The 22,734-nt window shown below is 40.2% G+C and overlaps 2 protein-coding genes and 1 long non-coding RNA gene across 5 annotated transcripts in view; all 3 read left to right on the top strand.

The window, feature by feature from the left end:
• Nucleotides 1-22,734, top strand: part of LOC114545544 (uncharacterized) — a 202,710-nt gene that overhangs the window by 100,617 nt on the left and 79,359 nt on the right. The gene's annotated exons all lie outside the window — the stretch shown is intronic.
• On the top strand, nucleotides 3,889-8,278 carry LOC114545561 (uncharacterized). The gene is made up of 3 exons (XR_003690903.1): nucleotides 3,889-3,989; nucleotides 7,234-7,438; nucleotides 8,106-8,278. It is a non-coding gene; the product is annotated as an uncharacterized LOC114545561 (long non-coding RNA).
• Nucleotides 14,642-22,734, top strand: part of LOC114545554 (uncharacterized) — a 12,326-nt gene continuing 4,233 nt past the window's right edge. For 2 of the 3 annotated variants that reach the window (XM_028563919.1, XM_028563921.1), the window contains exons 1-4: nucleotides 14,642-14,716; nucleotides 19,290-19,585; nucleotides 21,427-21,747; nucleotides 22,706-22,734. The exon at nucleotides 22,706-22,734 is cut by the window's right edge and continues 73 nt beyond it. In XM_028563919.1, the coding sequence (XP_028419720.1) occupies nucleotides 19,507-19,585; nucleotides 21,427-21,747; nucleotides 22,706-22,734 (429 nt within the window). In that variant the 5' untranslated portion in view covers nucleotides 14,642-14,716; nucleotides 19,290-19,506. Of the gene's footprint in view, nucleotides 14,799-19,289; nucleotides 19,586-21,426; nucleotides 21,748-22,705 lie in introns of all 3 variants that reach the window. The other variant, XM_028563920.1, reaches the window with a different exon arrangement.

The raw sequence follows: 22,734 nt of genomic DNA, 5'->3' as shown, positions 1-22,734 counted from the left end.
ATCAACATACGTTCCTCTGATCTTAATTATTAGCTAAAGTAATTCATCATTTCTGGGTTTTTTAACTCAAAATTAGGCACAATTTAATATAAATTAGGTTTATTGAACATGAATTACAAACTAGCAGTGATAAGTTGGAATGAAAGTTGGCTTAGAAAAGGGGTTCTCAAACTGTTTTCAATAATGTACCCCTTTTGAATTGTTTCTTTAAGCCGAGTACCCCCTGATCATTTTTGGTAAAAAAAAAAAAAAAAAAAAGTCTCTATAAAGAGGAACAGTACAGCGCTGTCAGTGATAGATCTACTAAACAACAGCCTTGTAATTAAAAAAACACTTAAATGCTGATGAGAAAAGGAGACAAAAACTGTAAAAAAAGACAAAAACTTGGAAAAAGATGGTAGAAAGAAGGAAGGAAGTAAGGCAAGAATAGGTCAAAATAGTATCAAAAACTTCAAAAACAGTGACATAAGAAGAAAAAAGCGAGAAACTTGTAAAAAGTAGAAGGACCGTAGAAAGAAGGAAGGCAAGATTAGGGCCAAAGAAGGTGACACAAATGTCCCATTTTTGGTAGGAAAAGTCTACATAAAGAGGAACAGCCTCGTAACTATTAAACATTTTGTTAAATATCTCACATACCCCCTCCAAAGTACCCCTAGGGGGACACGTACCCCCATTTGAGAAACACTGGCTTAGAAGATGTATACTTTATGCTTTATAAAACAAGCAATTTTTTTTTAACCTTTATTTATCCAGGTAAGTCAATTGAGAACAACTTCTCATTTGCAAAGACGACTTGTCACGTTCACACAGTTCCACATTCATACCTGCACTGTAAAATATTACAGACCCATTTGGTTATGTCCACTTATTTCTTATTTTTAACTGAACGAGCTTATACAAGCTGTGGATTTTGAACTCAACTTTATGAGTTTTTGAAAGTTAAACTTGCATTTATTCATTGGGTCGACTATTTTAATTTCTTGTCAGATATGTATGTGTTGATTGAACTAGGGTATGTAAGTTAAATTATCAGTTGAAAAAAAAGCGTGTGTGTGTATGTGTTGCAACACAAAAAAGAGCTGCCTTTCGAGTTTTAAATAACCTAGTCTTCTTCCACGGCAAAGTTAAAGCATGGACACAATACATTAATTATACATCGCAGATAAGTGATGTAGCCTATTCAAATTTCTACTAAAATATAACACGTGTTGTGGCAAACAAGAAAGCACTAAGATCACGCCTATGCTGTCAGTGACCCACTCCATTGTCCTCACCTCTATGAGCAGGCAGTAACCTGTAACCCAGTTTTTCACCAAGAAAGGTGGGTAGTCTGTGAGTGGTATTAACCTGTTGGCTTAATGTCCATAGTGAAATAAAGCTAGCTAGCTACAGACTAGTGTTTCATTTAATCACCATTTAATCAGTGCAGGGTAACGTTTAGCAAGCAGACTTAACAACAGATGATTCAGCAGGACCCCAGTCTCCCTCTAACTGAGCCCCTCCCTGTCCCAGTGAAGAAGGTGAGCAACGTTGTGTTCAATGACATGCCTGTTGGCATCAAAGCAGGGAGTCTGTGGGGATTTCTCTGTCACTCTTGCTCTTTTTACCATTACAAAAAAGAAGATCAAATATTTATTAATGACAGAAATTCAAACACATTAATAACAATTAATTAATTAATTAATTAATCTGTTTTGTAGCACTATAATAACCCTGGTGTGGAAATTACATTTTACATGTCCACTTTATTTTCTTGCTGTTTTCATTGTTTTGAGAGGATGAAATTAAATTATTTTGATTGAAAAGTTAATATATATTTAAGTTTGTTCATTTTTCTTTTTTTAAATCTTTCATCAATAATTATTATAATAATGAATAATAATGATAATAATTGTTTTGTTAAGAGAATTTTCCGTTTAGTCAAATTTGACAATAAAAATACATTGAGACTGTAAAAGATTGCCTTCAGCACATTTTGTATGGTTGCTTTTAATCTTGCATCAAATAGTGAACTACATACTAAACTTGCATGCATGTATAAATCACCAGCAGTAAATATTGTGCTAGTACTAGTATTGAACTACAAGAAGCAAGACAGTTGCAAGCCTTTAATTAGAGTTATGTAAAGCTTTTGATGGAGGAGGCCCAATTTGATTTTTTGTCATGGGGCCCAAAATTCCTGTCGGCGCCCCTGTGCCTGGTTCCCACCGTGAAGCATGGAGGAGGAGGTGTGATGGTGTGGGGGTGCTTTGCTGGTGACACTGTTGGGGATTTATTCAAACTTGAAGGCATACTGAACCAGCATGGCTACCACAGCATCCTGCAGCGACATGCCATCCCATCCGGTTTGCGTTTAGTTGGACCATCATTTACTTTTCAACAAGACAATGACCCCAAACACACCTCCAGGCTGTGTAAGGGCTATTTCACCAAGAAGGAGAGTGATGGAATGCTGCGCCAAATGACCTGGCCTCCACTGTCACCGGACCTGAACCCTATCGAGATGGTTTGGGGTGAGCTGGAACGCAGAGTCAAGGCAAAAGGGCCAACAAGTGCTAAGCATCTCTGGGAACTCCTTCAAGACTGTTGGAAAACCATTTCAGGTGACTACCTCTAGAAGCTCATCAAGAGAATGCCAAGAGTGTGCAAAGCAGTAATCAGAGCAAAGGGTGGCTACTTTGAAGAAACTAGAATATAAGACATGTTTTCAGTTATGTCACACTTTTTTGTTAAGTACATAATTACACATGTGTTCATTCATAGTTTTGATGCCTTCAGTGAGAATCTACAATGTAAATAGTCATGAAAATAAAGAAACACATTGAATGAGAAGGTGTGTCCAAACTTTTGGCTTGTACTGTCAACACATCCATGATTCATGGAAATGTTGTGTAAAACATAACAAGCCGCAAAGAATGCTGCGACTTTTTGAGGACTGTACTGTAAAGTGCCTCCTGATCTATCCAAACACTTGAAGCGCATTTTCAGTAATATTTTTCTTTGTAATTATGTACGGTTTGCAAAAATGGGAACTGCTGCGTCCGTGTAGATGAGAGAAGCAAAGTGTATGCGCATTGTGCGCACGCTACATTATGGCCAAGCATGCGCCCCTAAAATAGCATCTGAATAACGCGCCACTGACTTTAGACTACGTTTTTCCTGGTCATTGGCGGAATTGTTTTCTGAAATTGTAAAATAGCACCGGGGAACGTTTGCGCCGGAACACGCCTCCTCTTTTTGCTGAACCGACGCCGGGAGCGCCAATACATTCCCTAATTTACCGACGTGCGTCTGTGGAGGGAAAAGTCCGCCGTGCGTCAGGTGTAACATAGGAATGATACATGCGTCGGTGTACAAAGTCAATTGGGCTGAGTGCAAGATAGGGCCCTAACTGTTTATCTTAGTTTGCAACGAATCTTGAATTATGGACAAACTCTTGTAAACTTAGCTGCTGTCTGAACGAACCACCCTCTCGCTGGAGCGGTAAACCTGTCAATGTATTTATTACATTATAATTTTAATAATGTAAAACATTTAATTAATTTAATTATAGTATATAATTACATTATTGTAAGACCAATACAGATACATGTGTCTACTTAATATGCACGTCAATGACGCCTCACTTTACTAATCAACAACTGTACATGTAGTAACAGCTAGGCTGTGTTGAGAAAAAATAGATTATCCATCGTTACTGTAAAGGGAAAAAAATGTCCTACCTATCCCTTGCTGCCACAGGGAAAAAAATTTAAATAAAAAATAAAATAATTCCCTATCGACCCATGACCTCAACTGACAACCAACCCGAACCAAACCATTTTTCTTTTAATGCCCAATTGCTATATATGTCAGAGGTTGCACACCTCTGGAGCAACTAGGGTTTAAGTGTCTTGCTCAGGGACACATTGGTTGATGTATCGCAATGGGAATTGAACCCAGGTCTCCCACTTGCAACTTTGCGTTGAATACCTGCAGACGAGGGACATGTAAGTAGTTCTATACAATTTCTTTTGTAGATTAGGGTGAACTTGTGTGTGTTGCAGCATTTTGCCATTGAGAACGAGGTGACTAACCGTTAGCAGTGCTAGCTTCTAGCTAGTAGTCCTTACCTAGATATGCACATGTGCGACTCCCAACAAAGATGGAACAGACGTGAGATGTCTCATTCTGTAGCTAAAACAGAGAGCTCAACACACAGGGTGAAAAGAGGAGCTGCAGCAACCTCAAAATGCAATTATGAACATGAAAATGAGCACCATATGAGCACTTTAAAGTCACTTCCATACTGTGCACAAAAGTTTTTTTCAATAAAGGGAAGTTAATATGATTTGAGAGGTATTTTTACTTTTCAAAAAGCAAACAAATAGATTAAAATGGCACTGTTATGGTTTCAGAGTGTTTGTAGGTTAGTCTGAATTGTGTTGTTTTTGGTTAATTCCTGTGTTCTCTGTTCTCCTTTGTGAACTTGAATGATTATATTGTTTTTAGATCTTTTTTTTTTGTAGGTGCCTGTGATGTGGTGATTACTTAGACAAACATTTTTTCGCGACAGTAGATTTGGGAAACGATTTGAAAATCGGCAGTAATATGTTTGTGATTGTGTGACGAATGTGGTGACAGAGACGGACCACATCATGGTCATGCACATGTGTGCTGAATGACTGCGGTCAAGCTAGCCGACACTCAGATCTCAGGAAGTTTTCAAAATAAGATGTTAAAGTTTATATATAAAGTTCACATAAAAATAAGAGTATTGGATTATATTTTCAAGAAATAAAAACGAACATTTTTACTGTATACATTTTGAGATTTTACAAAGTAATGTCCCACATTTCTAGGGTAAAATTACTTTAAATCTAAAATTGTAGGTGCAATAAAATTACATTGCTCCATAATTCCTGGCAATGACTCAAATATTTGAGTTAAGGACATCTTTGACTACACCCATATGAAAACGAAACATTTTTAATGTATAATTTTGGAGATTTTTTAAAGTAAAATCCCATACCTCTGTCGTTAATGACTAAAAATATGAAACTGGAGGTGCTATGAAAAAAAGATTTGGTCCATAGTTCCAGGCAATGACTGATGTATTTGAGTACAGGGCATCACTTACTACACCCATACTGAAAATCAAACAATTCTACTGTATAAATATGGAGATTTTTGGAAACAAAGTCCCATACTTCTGCTGTTAAATGACTAAAAATATGAAACTGGAGGTGCAATAAAAAGACTTGGCTCCATAGTTCCAAAAATCTCCATATTTATACAGTAAAATCGTTTGATTTTCAGTGACCCATCGAAAGAGTTGTGACTCACTCATGACAGTCTGAGATAACAGGTTACTGCAGGTACTTCCCGACCCGCTGACTCAGAGCCGGGGTCACATATGCGCCGGAGTGGGTGCTCCAGGGCTTGAGCACCCACGGAAAATACAGAGCACCCACTGAGCACCCACGTGTGCCAGACTGCCAGTAGGCTACATTCATTTAAAAATAAACATTGCAGTTGGTGCTAAGTGGAGCATCTGTCATAGTGTGATTGGTTATGTTGCTGTCAGTCCCCTGCTCCATCACCAATCACAGAGTCTCTTTAGTGACCCCGCTCCATCCCCCAACTATACAGTGCGTGTATGAGACAGATTTGTAATTAAAACAGCAAAACTTAAAGCTCTCATATTATGCTCATTTTCAGGTTCATAACTGTATTTAGAGGTTATATCAGAATAGGTTTACATGGTTTGATTTTCAAAAGACACCATATTTTTGTCGTACTGCACAGTGCTGCAGCTCCTCTTTTCACCCTGTGTTCAGGTCTCTGTTTTAGCTACAGAGTGAGACATCTCTTTTTTTTAACCATCTTTGCTGGCAGTTGCACATGCTAGCTAGGTAAGGATCTTATCACCAATTGCTAGCCGTTTAAACACCTTTGGTCAGTTACAATGCAGGATTAGCCGGGATACTTCTTCACACTTCCAACTTTGCGGGGAATACCTGCAGAACAGGGACATGGTAAAGTAGGTACTTCTTTTGTAGATTATGGTGAACTTGTGTGTGTTTTAGGTAGCATACTAGCATGCCAGCGGTTAGCCAGCTCGTTTCGGCTAGTGACGCAGAAAACGGTGCAGATTCTGAACAGCTCACCCGGAGTGTGGAAGCACCAGAGACACAAAATAACCCCCCAAATCCCAGAAAAAGTGTTTTTTTTCATAATATGGGCACTTTAATGATGCAACTGCATCGACATCCATCAACAGTGCAGAGAGTTCCACCAGTGCCCTGTCAGAAACAGATAACAACAGTTAAGCTAGGAGCAACAGTGAGTTATTCGAGTTAATAGGTGTGTGTATGTTCGTGTCGGCCGCTGTCCATTTCCTAAGGTTCTGAAATGCAAAAAATGTTGGACTACTTTTTTTTTTTTTTTTTAAAGCGCATGCGCCCGTGAGCACCCACGGAGGAAAACATAAATCGGCGCCTATGGCCGGGGAGCTGCTGCACATCGTCTGCCTGTGTGTGGTAGACAATGGAGGGCGGAGAAGAGCCTTTACGCAAACGTTACATTACATCCACGGGTGCAAGCTGTATGATTAGCCTATTTGTGGTTTGTTATTGCTTCCTAAGGAGAAAGAGTAAACCGCTGGTGACCATATTAATCACCTCAGGCATAGTAACATATATATATATATATATATATATTTATCTGAAAGTAAATCAAATATAAGCTACTAAGATACATTTTCTTTTACATGTTTCTAAACATGTATTTCTTTGTGACTGCATGCCCGAGTTACATTTGTAATAACCTACCTAAAATGTTACACTAGACCTACATTTAAAACTTAAAATAATCATATTCTACTGTAAAGAAAAAAGAGAACTAAATATTTAATGGACCAGCACACTGGGTAAGTTGTTTGGGGTAGTTATGTCATCCCTTCACACTAATCTGGACACGTTTTCTTATTTATTGTCATCACAGAGCCTCAGAGGTCCACACGGCCACACACACACACACACGCCACGCACGCACAGCCACACATACGCACGCCCACACAATCTGTTTGTGAGAACGGTCTTTAGAGACAAACTTCATATGAGAAAATGGCTTAACTTTAAACTTTTTGTTTACATTGTGGTTTCAGTTATTGCTTTTTTCATGTCAAAATATTCATTTAGTTTTCTCTCTCTCTCTTTACTTCATGTTATGGTTCGGTGCCTCTTTTTGAAGCTGAATGTATCTGCTTTAATGCAACTAAACACAGATATGTCAGCCCCCCATTGCATGTGAGAGGAAACCACAACACTGACAGCCACGGTCACAGAGGAAGGAGGAGGATGTGACCATGAACTGATCAAAGTGTAGCTCTCATCAACACCTAGGTATCATTGCACCATTGGTAGGATGGAGAAAATGTCTCTACTATGGCTGCTCTGTAAGTATCATCATGGGTGGGTTTCTGTCTGGGCTGCAATGTAGCAATAATGACTAGAATACTGTCATTTATTTCAATTATGAAATTATGTTTGGTTTTTGCATGACTTTTGAGGCTATGTGTATAGACACAGTCTGCAGTTTCTAGTTTCCAGAACACATTAAATGACATTAGTTCATGAAAATGTTACTTTGAGATGATCGGATAATGTTCTTTAATGTGTGTTGATTCCTTAAGGGGTAATTCCACCATCATCAGGTTCAGTTTACTGGTCCTTTACTGGTCATCATTAGCATGTGAAAACAGTGGTAAAATGCTCTATAGGAAACATAGTAAACCGTGTTTTGGGAGTATGACTGAAAGGTGACTCCACTTCATCCGTTTTGACTCTCTTGTGTTTTGTGAGTGACTTCAAGCCCATTTTATCACTGGAGTCTCGTAGCACTTTTGACAAAATAATAATTTCCTATAATTGACAACATGTTTTTTGTGCTTTAGATATTTTTGAAACATGGTGCACATGGTACACACTTTTATGCAGCATCGGTTCCCAGCAGAACAAGAACTAACATCCGCTTGTGTTCACTACACCGCAGTGTATTTAGCTTTCTCTGATGTCTTGTTGCAGGTAACACCTCAAACTAACCTGAGTTTCATTTCTTTTTAGTTCTCACCTCGATGCTAAGATGCACAACAAACCAAGGTTAGTTTCAGTTCTTCTATCACATCTGATAGAACGGCTAACCCTCTTTCACACATGGTTCCCGATATAATACTGGGATAGCCTGGCATTATCCCAGCGCTGTGCTGCAGTCAGGCCTGGCTACATCACAGATACATTCTGGGATAGGAGAGAAAAAGAAACGCTCCGGGTTTATTGCATTTTCTTTAAACCAATTACAATTGTCTTGGGCGGCGCCGGTGCTTTAAGTGGGGAAAAAAAGGTGCCGGTACTCTCTTGTTTTGGCAAATCATTATGACATTTGACAATTCTAAAGTGAAAAACAAAACTTGGAGATATTGGTACAACAATTTATTGTTATTTATTAACAACATAAATGTATGTATTTATTTAAACAAGTTGTGTGTGTGTGTGTGTGTGTGTGTGTGTGTGTGTGTATGTGTGTGTGTCTCTTGACAGCTTTAGTCCCCTCTGTCTGGCCAGGAAGTGACGGGATGCTGCTACATGTTTTGCAGCCCAGTTTGTTATCTTTAAAAACGAGCCAGCTCTTCGTGGAGCAAAAAAAACATCACTTGGTCACTTGACCAACAGTCAGGCCATCCGTGTGTTTCGTTACTCACGTTATTGTTGACGTCGTTGTCATTGACTAAGGTAACTGTAAGAGCCATTTTCATTGGTTTGGTTGTAGGACACAAATTGTCCACTGGTGGCACTAGTAGGCATATGACTGAAGTCTATATAGGTAGGAACCTTTCAACAGGTAACTATGGGTGCTGTTAAGTGAAGGAGCACATTTGACCACATCAAATCCCTACAGTGCGCAACGCTCATGTGTATGATGAAATGTTTGTTGATGGAGCTTGATGGACACATGGTTTCTTGCACGGTGACATGAAGAACTTTCTGATCAATAAATGCCCAGCAAAACGCAACGATGACTATTAGAGTCTGTGATTTCAACAAAAGACTACTGAGCTGTGTCAGGTAGAAGAGAGCAAGTCAGCTAGTTTACTAGCCATAGACTGTTTGTTTGTTTGATTGTTTAAGTCCGCATAGCAGCCCCTCAGTGGTTTTAAGTTTTAGGCTTAGCCATTATAGTAACGTTAAGGTTGGTAGCTGCAGACTCCTCATTAACGCTAGCGGTTCGACTCACATCAACGTTAACGTTAGTTTGAAGCTCATGAATCGTACCTGATGTTTCTGGTTGGACTTGGACCTCTGTTTACGTGTCTGGCTCTAGCACACGGGTTCTTTTTTCTGTAGCCAGGCTAACATAACGAACTGCAAACTCGACACACTTCTTTTTAGTTTCTAGGTTTTCAGCGGTGAAAAATCTGTTACGGTCAGGCTGCAGACATAAGACAGCTTTTCCGAACTGAGGTAAGTCTCGTAGTGCCCTCTGGATAGTGTAGTTTATGTAATGTTAGGGTCATTTTCTCTGACACTGACGCTTTCTCTGTCAGTGGTAGAGTACCGGCTATGTGCGAGAAGTAGCGGTACGCAAGAACAAGTCACAGGTACGCTTAAGAGTAAAATGTAGAAGTGCCGGTACTGCGTACCGGTGAGTACCGGCCCACTTTGAGCACTGGGCGACGCAGCGACAGTGGCTAGCTCCTTGAATCAGAAACATGCATTCAATCAGCAGAGTCTTGTCATTGGTTCGCTCGCACCATGTGAAAGTGTCTTTCGTCAGACCGACTGCAATGTTACTGCTTGCATTCCCAAAACAGCTTTACAGGCATTCTTCCTGGAATGTTGCCAGGCCTTGAGGTGGGACATTGGCGGCAGATATTTCCCTGAATATTGTTTCCTGCTCCCATTTACATATGACCCAATGCAGGAAATGTTCCCGAACACTTCAGGGATTGACTTCATGTGGTAAAAGGGTCTTTCTTACTTCTACGTACAGTACAGGCCAAAAGTTTGGACACACCTTCTCATTCGTTGCGTTTCCTTTTTATTTTCATGACTATTTACATTGTAGATTCTCACTTAAGGCATCAAAACTATGAATGAACACATATGGAATTATGTACTTAACAAAAAAGTGTGAAATCTGCTGAAAACATGTCTTATATTTTAGATTCTTCAAAGTAGCCACCCTTTGCTTTTTTATTAATAAGGGACAAAATTCCACTAATTAACCCTGACAAGGCACACCTGTGAAGGTAAAACCATTTCAGGTGACTACCTCATGAAGCTCATTGAGAGAACACCAAGGGTTTGCAGAGTTATCAAAAAAAGCAAAGGGTGGCTACTTTGAAGAATCTAAAATATAAGACATGTTTTCAGTTATTTCACACTTTTTTGTTAAGTACACAATAAACATAATACACTTTTGGCCTGTACTGTATACTACAAGTGTTCAAATTTATTATTATTAATTTTTTTAATCCTGCCAGAGGCCTCATTTATCATGTGTAGAACACATGGTGAATGTGTGAAGAATGATATCTATCAAACCTGCACACACACACACACACACACACACAGACAACAACAAAATCTCGCCTGTTCGACATCCTGCTGCTTGTATCCAATCATTGAAGGGGATGTTAAGTTCAATTTAAAAAAAACGTGAAAACTCATCAATTTATTTTTTAACCACCGCATCATGTCGACCCCCCCCAGCCTCTCTGACTGTAACTCCCAGCAGCTCTCAGTTCTTCAGCTGGACGTTTGTGTCTCTGAGCTGCGAGGAGGACGGCAGCTCTGCTGGATGGACTCTGAGGAGGAACACCACCAAAGAACCCACGATGACTCAGTGTGACCACTGGGGAAGATCTGATGGGTCTTCCTGTGTCATCAGCCACATCTTCCCATTGGACAGCGGAGTTTACTGGTGCAAGTCCAGAGAGGGAGCAACCAGTAACATCATCAACATCACTGTCACTGGTAAGATCAGACAATTAATCCATCAATCTGTGAGTCTGTCTTTTTATTTCTAAACGCAAACACTCACTGTGTAGGCTGAAATGTTCACCGCACAGCAGGGAACTAAACCGTAACACTATTCATCTATTCTAAAGGCTCTTTCACACCTATAGTTCGGTGGACTCGGTGCGCTTCGGGGGGTGAAGTTGCAGCATTGTTGCATTTTTCATTTGGTTTTTGGCACTTTGTCAAACGCACCAAACACTGTAAACACACGTCATGCAGTCGCTTGTTTATTGGACAGAATATCCAAAACTCGCCGACACTTCTGGTCTCACCAGTTTCTCTGGTTCCGCTTTAGTGTTCCTAATATTTCAGAAGAAGGCGAACGACGAGCAGCTGACAGACAGCGAGTGAAGAAGAGAGGTGATGATTTGGTGTGGTTTGTCTTGATGATGATGGCGATGGTGATGACGATGTCTACGCCGCTGATGTTGATAATTGTGTTGTGACGGCAAAGATGTTGATCCTGTCTTCAACATGTGTGGTCACTATGAGGTTGCTTACTTATGACGTTGAAGTTAATCAAGACTTGGCATCACAGAGCTCAATCCAAGGCTTTTTCCTTCTGTGTTGAGGTGGACCAGTGATCCTGGAGAGTCCTGTCCTCCCCGTGATGGAGGGACACGATGTCACCCTGCACTGTAAAACAAAGATGTCCTCCAACCTCCCGGCAGCTTTCTACAGAGATGGCTCCTTCATCAGGACTGAGGCTGCAGGTCACATGAACATCCGCGGGGCTTCCAGGTCTGATGAAGGCCTCTACAAGTGCAGCATCAGCGGTGTCGGAGAGTCTCCACCCAGCTGGGTCTCCGTCACAGGTGAGGAAGTTACCTTTGTACGGTGGCCGACAGGGGCAAACACACCGCAACTTAATGAAACACACGCAAATAGACAAAACACAAAATCAAGCTGTTCCACTTAGCGCTCCCCCTAGAGGCCTGAAGAACTTTCGTTAATCATGTAATCTGGATGCAGCGGGTTTTTTTTTTTTTTGTTGCATTTGTTTTTCGGGGATTGTGTGCTTTTCTTTTTGCATCGTTTCTTTATTCAGCAGCATTTTTGTGTATTTGGTTGTGTTGTGTGTATTTGCCACGCATTTGCTAAATGCTGCACATGTGTTGTCAAATGAATGAAGATGTTTCTTAATTTGCTTGTGTTTTGCCTATTTGCGTGTGTGTTTCATTAAGTTGCAGTGCGTTGGCCCCACCTGCTTTCAGGACTTCATTCATCCAGATTTTCATCAAGTGTGATTCTCTCTACAGGTAAACCCACGACCACGGCCCCCCCCTGGCACAGACCCGCCCCCCACCTCAGAGCCCCCCACCTCAGAGCCCACGACCTCAGAGCCACCGACCACAGAGCCCCCGACCTCAGACCACCACTACCTTGTGTTCAGACTGGTCTGCCACCTGGTGGTGTTCTGTCCGTATTGCATCTCCACTTTCATCATGGTGTCTTTATATCGACGCAGGCCCACAGGTACATTTTGCTTCTTTTAATACTGTTTATAACATGTTAGTCTGGATCAAAGGAAAGTACATTTCCAGGATAATGCCGGATGTCAAGCTTTATCCCTCACTTTTCGTTCTCTGCGTGTTGCCGTTCTCGCTTTGATACGGGAAATAACCATAAACTTCGAGCTAGCGAGCTACATGCTGAAAATATCACGTTTTTAAGAAAATTTGGACGGTGCAACGAGGCAGGCCTGCTCGGTTCTTTTGGGGAATGTTTGTAAAGATTTACAAAGAATATGTTCAGGGAATTTCCTCTCTAACTGGGACGTTTTGGGGCCGATTGGTGGGATTGCTGTGGACGAGGTACTCACGGTGAGACACTGGTAAGAGCTAATGAGGTTTAACCATGTTTCAGCTAATTTAAATAGCTCACGTTACTGTATTGTATCAACAGTTAACTTCATTTATTATTGTATGTGGCGTTTTTCTTTTGCGGAGGGAAAATGTTCCAACAAAACAAAATCCTTCCCGAAACTATTTAGCAGAGCCACTGTTGCTGCTGTCCGGAGTTTAGCACCGCCCAAAGCGATTGTGATTGGTTTAAAGAAATGGAAACAACCCAGAGCGTTTGTGGTGTAGCCAGACCTTCGTCCCACAGCGCTGTGAATATAGAGCTGGCAATGTAAAACTAATAAAATGTATATTGACTGTTCTGACAGGAAATTACCTACCTGTCTCCATGGCAACAGCCCCATGCAACCGAGCTGAAGAGAGCTTGACTGAGGACTGTGATGAGATTGTGGCGGTCAGCACCGTGCATCACATCTGACCTGAACAGATCGGAGACAGAGTTTAACGTTATATCAGTTGGATGAAATAATCTGTCATTTGAATCGCTCCTTTACTGCAAAACCACATCCGTCTTTGTAAATCTGAAAATTTTCAATAAAGCTTTATTTGTTTTAGTAGTTTTTCCTGATGTCCTTCCTGTTCATGAATCACTACAGATTAATATGTTGATACTTGTACTTGTTGTTGTATTGTTTTGGCTGACAGAGTGAGACATCCTCTGCCTATCTTTGAGAAAAACGTTACAGCAGTGGGGCAGAGGCCGTGGTAAAATGAAAAGAGGTGTTCTCATTGCTTTTAATTACAAAAATAGGGTAAAGGCAGAAGAGTGTTACTTGGGCAGAGACGGAAGACACACCGTAATTAGACTAGGACACTGTGGATTTGCATGGGATCTAGCAAAGATGGGAAAGCATGAGGATGAACTCTGTAGAACCTGCAACAAACATTGCATGTTAAACATATCACCAATACAACAAGCAAAGAGATGCAGTATCATGCATAGGAATACAGAACATGACATTGAGATCCTACTAAATCCCCCTGAATATCAATTTGAGATAGTGGAAGCCGTCATGGATTATATCTCTTCTACAGGACTACTCCACTGAATTTGACAATACTTTCGAGTGTTACCTAAACTGTCCTATGAGAGGAAGCAAATAGCCGCAAGGCTTCTAGTCTGCCGGAAAGCAAGCAAGAAGAAGGCAGTGTTGCCAAGTCTGCTTATTATAAGCGACTTTGGGCTTCTTTTTCTGTAAAGTCGCTTATAAATATTGATAGTCGCGGGTTGCGGTTTTTTTGGGCTTTCTTGGGCTTTCTGGGTTATGAGTTATTTAAAAATGGGATCTTCTGCAGTCCCTGCAATAATAAATAACAAATTTGTGAATTCAGGATGATATTTATTTGTGTGTGCAAATTTTAATTATTGGAGGTTTACTGTGTAATGTAGCTTATTTGGTACATCAGTCTGTATTTTATTTCCCATCAGTTTTCTAATGTTAAATAATGTTAAAAGGTGGTTTAACTCCCTATTGTAGTCATTGTCCTAAAGCTCAGTTCCAATCTGTCCACATGGATGTAAATTGACAATCTGTACCTACAGTTTAAAATCCGTCCCCACGGATTGTAAAACCCTGCACACAGTATTTATTTTTCTCTTCCCGGAACCTAGAGGGGCTCCGTAGAAAAGTCACTTGTTTTGGGCTTGTTTTCTCACATAGGTTTTCGACATATTTTCACAGGCCTGGTTGCTTATTTGTCTCGCGAGATCTGGCAATACTGGAATAAGGAAGTATAAAGCATTCAAGCATCTACCCCACGTGGAGCCGGTTGCACGTGTCGTCGAAATATAGAGTAAGACGTTTAAAGAATCATATTATATACTACCAGCACACCTGAATCAAATTAACAAGTGCACGGGAGCCTACGGTAGCGGGTAGGTAGTAGTATGGCATGATAAACGTTGTGTATTATCAGACCCGGAAGTGGGCCGGCTAACGTTAGCTAGCTTAGTGCCGGTTCAACTAGTTCTGTGCTGTAATAATGGCTGTAATTCGTAATTTGTATTATCTTTTAATACATCCGATGGTTGTATGCTTTAATTTAAAGCCTGTAAGCATGTCAATTGTGTTAAAGCCTTAACGCCTGCCCATATTGACGCTTACGTTATGCCCGTAATGACGTCGTTACGTCTAGCGGATCCGATCTAGCATCTACCGCGTGATTTTGTGTGGGTCTCATTATCTGAGAGAGTCTGTTTTGATGAATGAGTACAGTAAATATGTCCTACCTCCTTATTTTCCTCAGTTGGTGGACTCCAGTTTTTGTTGGTATGCACCTATAATGTTGACAAAATTCATCTTAAACTTTATTCATTTCATAAACAAATGCTGCTGGCTTGTTCTTTGATTTACAACAGCCTTGTGCAAAATTCAGAATTTCAGAATTGGCCTCCATTCAATTCATGAATTGGAATTTAAATTGATTTTACTCCGCCCCACAGAAAGTTGAATTGGAATTAAATTCATGCCAATTCAAAGAAATTTCACACAGTCACACAACAGAAAGTACGTGTTGAATCTCTCATGCATTCAGTGTTAGAAAGGTTACTTTGGAAATGTAATTGCTTACCCATATTAAATGTGGTTTGGATTACTTTAATTTGGATTACTTTATCAATGCAAAGCAATTTCCTTTTGATTTGATTAATTAAATTACACATTTTACCTCAGTAATACAACTCAATACAATTACATTATTTTTTTTATTCAATAACATAATTTCATTACACTTAACTAGTCACACCTCAACCCTGCACACATTTTGTTCCAAAATATAGAGTTTTAGAGTATAGAGATCAAATATTTCTATTAATTCCACAATTTAATTGTTTTCTTGATTTACAATAAGTAATAAGAAAAAAGTGTGCTTGCATGCTTTTAAACACATATGATATCCAGTGTTGGGGGATTACATTACTGCTTATGAAGTAATGCCATAATATAATCACATTTGGCTGTAACTGAGTAATGTAACACATTAATGTTACTGTTGTTATGAGTTGGTGTGTTTAAGCCCTTTATGAGCAATATGCCAGGCTCTTGCTGTGTTGAGTTACTATCCATAGAGAATAACAAGTAAGGTAATGCATTATGTTTTTTTTTTTAAAGTGAATAATGTGTATTACACGTTCTTGAGTAGTGACCCCAACACTGATGATATCAAATATAAGTAGCATAATACCATCAAAAGATGGTTTTCTAAATAAAAGACTGTCTGTCTGTTAACTTACTTGTAGATGCCTTTTGAAATTTGAAGTAGCCTTGATCGAGCCACAGAATGGAGCACTGCAGTGCTTGCATATGGCTCTGTGGCTTCCAGGGGCCTTATGTATAAACGTTGTGTACGCACGAAAAGCTTGCATACGCTGGTTTTCACGGACACTTTGTGATGTATAAAAAATTAACTTGACGTGAGAATGTGCGGGCCGTCCGCAAAGTCTTTTCTGGCTCTGTAACGTGGAGAATTCTAACAGAAAAGTGCCGAAAATCACCAAACATTACAAAATAAAGTTTCCACTACAGTTACTGGCATACGTCTGTGACTATGAAAAAACATAACTATATCCGCTGATACTCCATAAAAGTTTGATCATATGATGTGGAAAATGTTTCACATCTTTCACACTATAATCTGTTTAATTCGCAGGCTACTTAATCTCTGTTAAACATGAGGACAGGAAATGAATGATAAATCCACTTAGAAAATACTTTCAGTCATCCTCTGTATTTCCCATAGATGAAATATCTTTCTGGCAACAAAAAGATCGGCACGGAAAATGCAATAGTGTCTGTGAGTCTTTAGTTGCTGAGACATCCATGGCGAACAGGAGTCGGGGGGGCTAACTCATGTGATGCGTAGTTGATCCCATGGATGATTTGTAGGCTATTAAGTGAACAAGGTGTACCCGGTCCACCAAACACTGGGTCTTTAATTCTGCACATATTTCCGTTACTCTAGTCCTATTTACTATTTCATTACTTCATCCATGCGTGGCGCAGCGGATCCATGCACACTGTCCCCTGCCGTGGAGACGCTGGCCTCACTAACCTCTCCTCTTCCTGAGCCGGATCTCCCTCGCGCTGGACTCAGTTTCACTGAGCCTACTAACACTTAATAAATAAAATAAATGGCATTAGATCAGTGAGTTCAAACTCCTTATTATGCATAATTTGGACTGACACTGCCGCTATTCTCTTCATTTCCACTTCGACATTAAACTTTTTTTTTTTATTATTTCTGCCATGGTTCGGTGCATTCACCACCCGGTCACCATTTTCCATTCTGGGCATTTTCTTTTATTGCTTATCCAAGATGACAAACTTCCAAACAGAACATTTTTTTCTCGCCTCCACCTCTGCGATCAGCACCTCATCCTCACAGTCGATGACGTTTTTTTTTTTTTTTTTTTTCGTCTGCTGCAGGATAACCTGTTGATTGGACAAAGAATGAAGTCGAGCGCGCATTTATAGTAATTTCCATATTCATTTATGGGAGGAGGCAAGGCGGGGTCGGTCACTCATTCATGTGCGCTCAATTTCACGTTGATTGTGATGTATAAAGGAAAGGTGCGCAGGACCTGGCGTACGACCGGTTTTATACATGTGAATATTTCTGTGCGTAGGTACTTTTCAAGTTTTGGCCGTACGCCATCTTCTGGTATGAAAGCTGCGCAGTCTTTTATACATGAGGCCCCTGGTGTTCGTGTAGGAATTGGTTCTTCAAAATCAACTAGTACAGATCTAGTCAAATCTATAAACGTTTGTAATCTGAAGTTGTAAGGGACTTCTGAAACTTTAAAAAGTCCATTGTTGACCATCAAACTGTGTAGAAAAGAAGCTTTCAAACAAATGTTCACCTCACATTGTTTGGCAACAATTATAAATACTTGGTTAAAGTAAAGCATTCTGGGAAATGGATTCATGTTCCATCATGTTCCACAAAATTACAATTACAATAAATCAAACTTAACTATTTGTTCTGTGACTAGAGCTTTTAACATTCATTGCTGGGGGAAAACATTTCCTGTTAATGTAATCCGTACAAGTAGTTCAAACTAATATCGTTTATAGAATATGTAATGCAATCATATCTGACATATATTGTAAAGCTTCACTGTTAAACACGTCACTTAAATTATGTATATGAATTTATTTGAATATTTATTGAATTGCAATTCTGCTTCCTTTAATTCAAATTCTAATTGTAATTCTAGATCCTGTTTATGACATCAATTCAAATTCAATTTCAAGAATTTTATTGGAATTTAGGAGTCATTCTCAATTAAATTCTGGATTGTGCACAAGCCTGATTTAAAAGCATAATTTCACTCCTCATAGGTTTTTATATTTGCAACAACAGATATATTTTGTAAAATAACAAGTCTTTTTTCTTTCAGCAGTGGTTTGACAAAAACACATTGCTTCTAAGTCAGTTACTCAACCAGCGTGGTCAGCTTTATAACTGTTGAGTTTATTCATCATTACGGCATCCCTGTCTCTCCGAAGGAGTTTTCTATTGTTTTTGATGCAATACCTTTAGCTGTTTAAAGGTTTTAATGGAGTTGGTCATCAGCCTATACTGTTAAATGTAAAAGAAACAACTGTTGGGAATATTTGTTTTTCACTAAAGTAAGAATAAGGCAACTTGTCAACTCTTCCAACAAGATGTTAAGAGTACACCTGCTGCTTAATTGTTCTGGTCTTCATATGTTGAAGAGATTTGTTGGGAAAAGGTTTGGCTATTGGCACATGTTTTTCTTAACCAACAAAGTTAGAGAGATCTCTTTCAATTCAGTTGTTCACTGCGCTATATGGAAGCCATCATGGATTATATCTCTGCAACAGGACTACTCCACTGAATTTGACAATACTTTCCAATGTTACTTAAACTGTCCTGTGGAGAGGCAGCAAATAGCCGCAAGGCTACACGTCTGCCGGAAAGCAAGAAGAAGAGGAAGAAAGGGAAAAAAATGAAAAATAAAGAGTAAGACGTTTAAAGAATCGTAACATGGATGTAACGTTATTAACGTCTCTGTACCCAAACAGCCGGGGCTATCGACTAAAGTTAGCAATGTTAGCTAGCTAACGTTAGCCGATAGCTAGTTGCACGACATAATGATTACATCTCTGGTTCTCTTTATACATCCATCGTTTATTTAGATAAGCATTAAACGGTGAAAACACAATGTTTAACGTTAGTGAATATTTTAGACTATGAACGGTGAGTTCTCCACGTATACTAGTTTCTATATCCACAAGAAAGAAGCTCATGGACGCGCATGTCTATCGGGATGTCATGGGCCAGTCAAAGATCTTGCCAGTCGGTCTAACCCTTTCTCCTCTGTCTTTTTCTCCCTCTCTTTCAGCACTAGAACTGCAGAGGGATTCAGTGGAACCCGAAAACTCCCTGTAACGAGTCAGAGGCCCGATTCTAAACTCTGTAGGGTTTGCCAGCCTTTCCCTGTTCCTTGTTTTTAATCAACCAAACATCAAGCTTCCCAATCTATCTTTACTCTATAATTGTTTGCTGACCGCCAAAAAACCTCAAAGAAAAAGAAGAGAGCACCAACATCAACCATTGAAATGCACGGGTCCTTACTTATGGCCACTATATGGCTAGGATATGGATATATGGAGTCTACTGATGCTGTTTGGAAGACAGGTGAGCTCAGCAGGAGAATGATCTTGAAATATGTTGTCCTTCAAATGTTTCACTATGTAAAATGGTAGCTCTTCCAGCACGTATGTAGTGAGTCGGTTCATAATTTGGTCATTAAAGGTCCCATGGCATGAAAATTTCACCTTTATGAGGTTTTTTTAACATTAATATGCATTCCCCCAGCCTGCCTATGGTCCCCCAGTGGCTAGAAATGTCGATAGGTGTAAACCGAGTCCTGGGTATCCTGCTCTGCCTTTGAGAAAATGAAAGCTCAGATGGGCCGATCTGGAATCTTGCTCCTTATGAGGTCATAAGGAGCAAGGTTACCTCCCCTTTCTCTGCTTTGCCCGCCCAGAGAATTTGGCCCACCCATGAGAGAGAGACATCATGGCTTTCAAACGAGCAAAGTGGCAGTTGGTCAAGGACACCCCCCCCTTGCCCCTCCTCAATAGCTACAGACACAGAAATGGCACATCCTAAGGAAAGCTCATTGTGGGACTGGCTCTAGTGGCTGTAATTCTGCACCAAGGCTGAATTTGGGAAAGAGATACAGTATTAGGGGACCACTAAGGTCTATATAAAAGAGACTTCAGATACAGTATTAGGGGACCACTAAGGTCTATATAAAAGAGACTTCAGATACAGTATTAGGGGACCACTAAGGTCTATATAAAAGAGACTTCAGATACAGTATTAGGGGACCACTAAGGTCTATATAAAAGAGACTTTGTCCAATCAGCTGCAGCCATCGCGGTTGTAGGAGGGTGGAGCCTGTTTTCTTTGCTTGTCATTGGTCAGTGGAGAGAAACTGGTGGCGAGCCCACTACAGGGCTCCAGACTGCGACCAAATGGTCGCATTTTGCGACCAAAATTTGAGTGTGCGCGACTGAATGGAAATTTCAATACCTAAGAGTTCGTAAGCGCAAGCTTATCTGTCCTCTCTGCATATGACAGAGAGCGGAGCTCCGGCGCGCAAACACACACACACACACAGGTGCGGACCGAGCAAACTACTCTGCAGTTTTGTTGAAGTCACAGTGAGTCGCGGAAATGAATGAATAATATACAGCTACAAGAATTAAAGAATACAAGTTACAGTGAGTAAGAAATTAATAATTATTCAACTCAAGGTTGTAGGGATGGGTTTAGGAGGAGAGAGGGAGGGGTTTTTATTTTTTATTTTAGTTTTGTAGCCTAAACAATGCATTTTTAATTGTAAGTTGAATTCATTGTAATTGTAGCCTGGAGACTAGAGCTGGTATATTTTTTAATATTTGTACTGTCATGACAGCGATGGTGCTGTCGGTTTACCTTTTATGTTACATCTTCAAAAGTGCACAATAAAATTTGAAACAGCACATTGTAATTTCTATTATCAAAGAGTTTATTAGTAATACAGTGAAAATTAGTAGAAATGTGAATATTTGGTTAGCATGTTGATTTACGGTGTGTGCCCCTAAATTTTATGGTTGCGCCCCTAAAATTTTCAGTTGGGGGCCACTGTGCTCCTAGTGAAAAAAGTTAGTCTGGAGCCCTGCAACGTGCAACGCTGGGAAGCGGGGTGATCCCATCCGTGAAAACAATACGTATATGGACATGTACCATGAGAGGAGCAAAACAAGTGGTACAGGTACTCCACAACACGTCAAGCCCCCCCCCAATTTTAGGTGGATACAAATATCAATCCGTATGTGTTTGATATATTGCCTTGTCTCTGTGTTTGCTACTGAGGATTTATTAATAACTGTACGTTCTTGGTTGCTTTCTTCATTTGTTTATCTCTGTTGCCTCTATTCATTTAGACTTATAGTATATAGAACCGTTTTCTGCTTTTTCTTGTTCAGTGATCACATTTAAGGCTGGAGACAGTGTTACTTTTCTGTGTCTGAGCAATGATACCATGGAATCATGTGAGTGGCGCAAATCTGGAATGGAGCAAGACGAGTGTCTCTTACGGTGGAGAGGAAAGCACACATGGGAATGCAGCCCGGATCCGTCTATTCATGGTCGCGTGGTGAGGACCGATCTCACGACGGACAGAAGCGCTTCTATTGTTCTGAAGACAACCGAAGCCAGGGACGCAGGAAGGTACGAGTGTGAAGCTGCGAGTGGCGCCGTAGGAAGCCGACCGGTACTCCTCTGCGTCTTTGAGCTGAAGTTTGAAGGTGAGTTTGCGGAGCTCAGAAGGTGAGACTTTTTTACCTATTTCTGTCCTGCAGATAGTAGTCTGGGCTTCCCAGAGGTGCAGAGCGGGTCTAAAGCCTGACTTCCAGCACGTGATGCCCAGGACGATTGGGATTGTTCTAGAGAAATACAAACAAGACAGTAGCAGATGAACTGATGACTTAACACATGTAGCCCACCTGGTTAACTAGAGATAAAGCTCTGTTTCTTAAAGTCTTCAGGGTTACTGTTTATACCTTTTTACTCATCAGCTTGAGGGTGGCAGTAGCTCAGTCTGTAGCGACGCCCCACCTGCTCAGGGCGTCGGTCCAGCACTTGCAGTCCATTTGTGCATTAATAAAACCTGAGCATGTGTGTGTATTTCAGGTGTAAATTGTAATTTCAATAAAAAGTATAAATTATAAAATTATTTATTTTACTGATTGCTTCCAATCTTCCTTTTCTTCTTTGCCTGTTGCTGCCTGACATTCAAAAACAGTTACTGAGCTGGCGAGAGGCCTTTATTGTCTTAGTTTTTGTCACTGAGAAAGCATTCTTCAGGTAAAATACATGCTCATATTGGCACTATTTGGTCAATGGATCTGTTTTTAAAATATTTCAGGGAGGAATATTGCGAACAGAAGCAGCCACAGGGAGCTGTTAGTTGAAGCACTCCACAACACACCCTCAAAGCCTTTTAAAAACGCATCCCGTCTGAACTACAGTAATAACCTTTTTAACCGTTCAATCAGCTGGAGTACGCTGCCCCTTATAAAAAGAAAAAAAAAAAAAAAAAAAAAAAGAAGTTAAATGCATTTTTTGCCGAAAGCCTGCATGGAAGGTCTGCAGAAGCCTGTAACTCTGTAACAGCTGGTAGAGAAAACAGATGGATGAACAGATCGGTGTGATGTTGAATTGTGCAGTGGCGCTAACCTTAACGTCTCTCTTACATTCTTTCAGGTGGGGGAAACAACACTGGCCATGATCAT

Source organism: Perca flavescens, chromosome 19 (genome assembly GCF_004354835.1).
Source record: "Perca flavescens isolate YP-PL-M2 chromosome 19, PFLA_1.0, whole genome shotgun sequence".
NCBI lineage: Eukaryota > Metazoa > Chordata > Actinopteri > Perciformes > Percidae > Perca > Perca flavescens.
The sequence above is the reverse complement of the archived record's forward strand: the minus strand, read 5'-3'. Positions and strand labels throughout refer to the sequence as shown.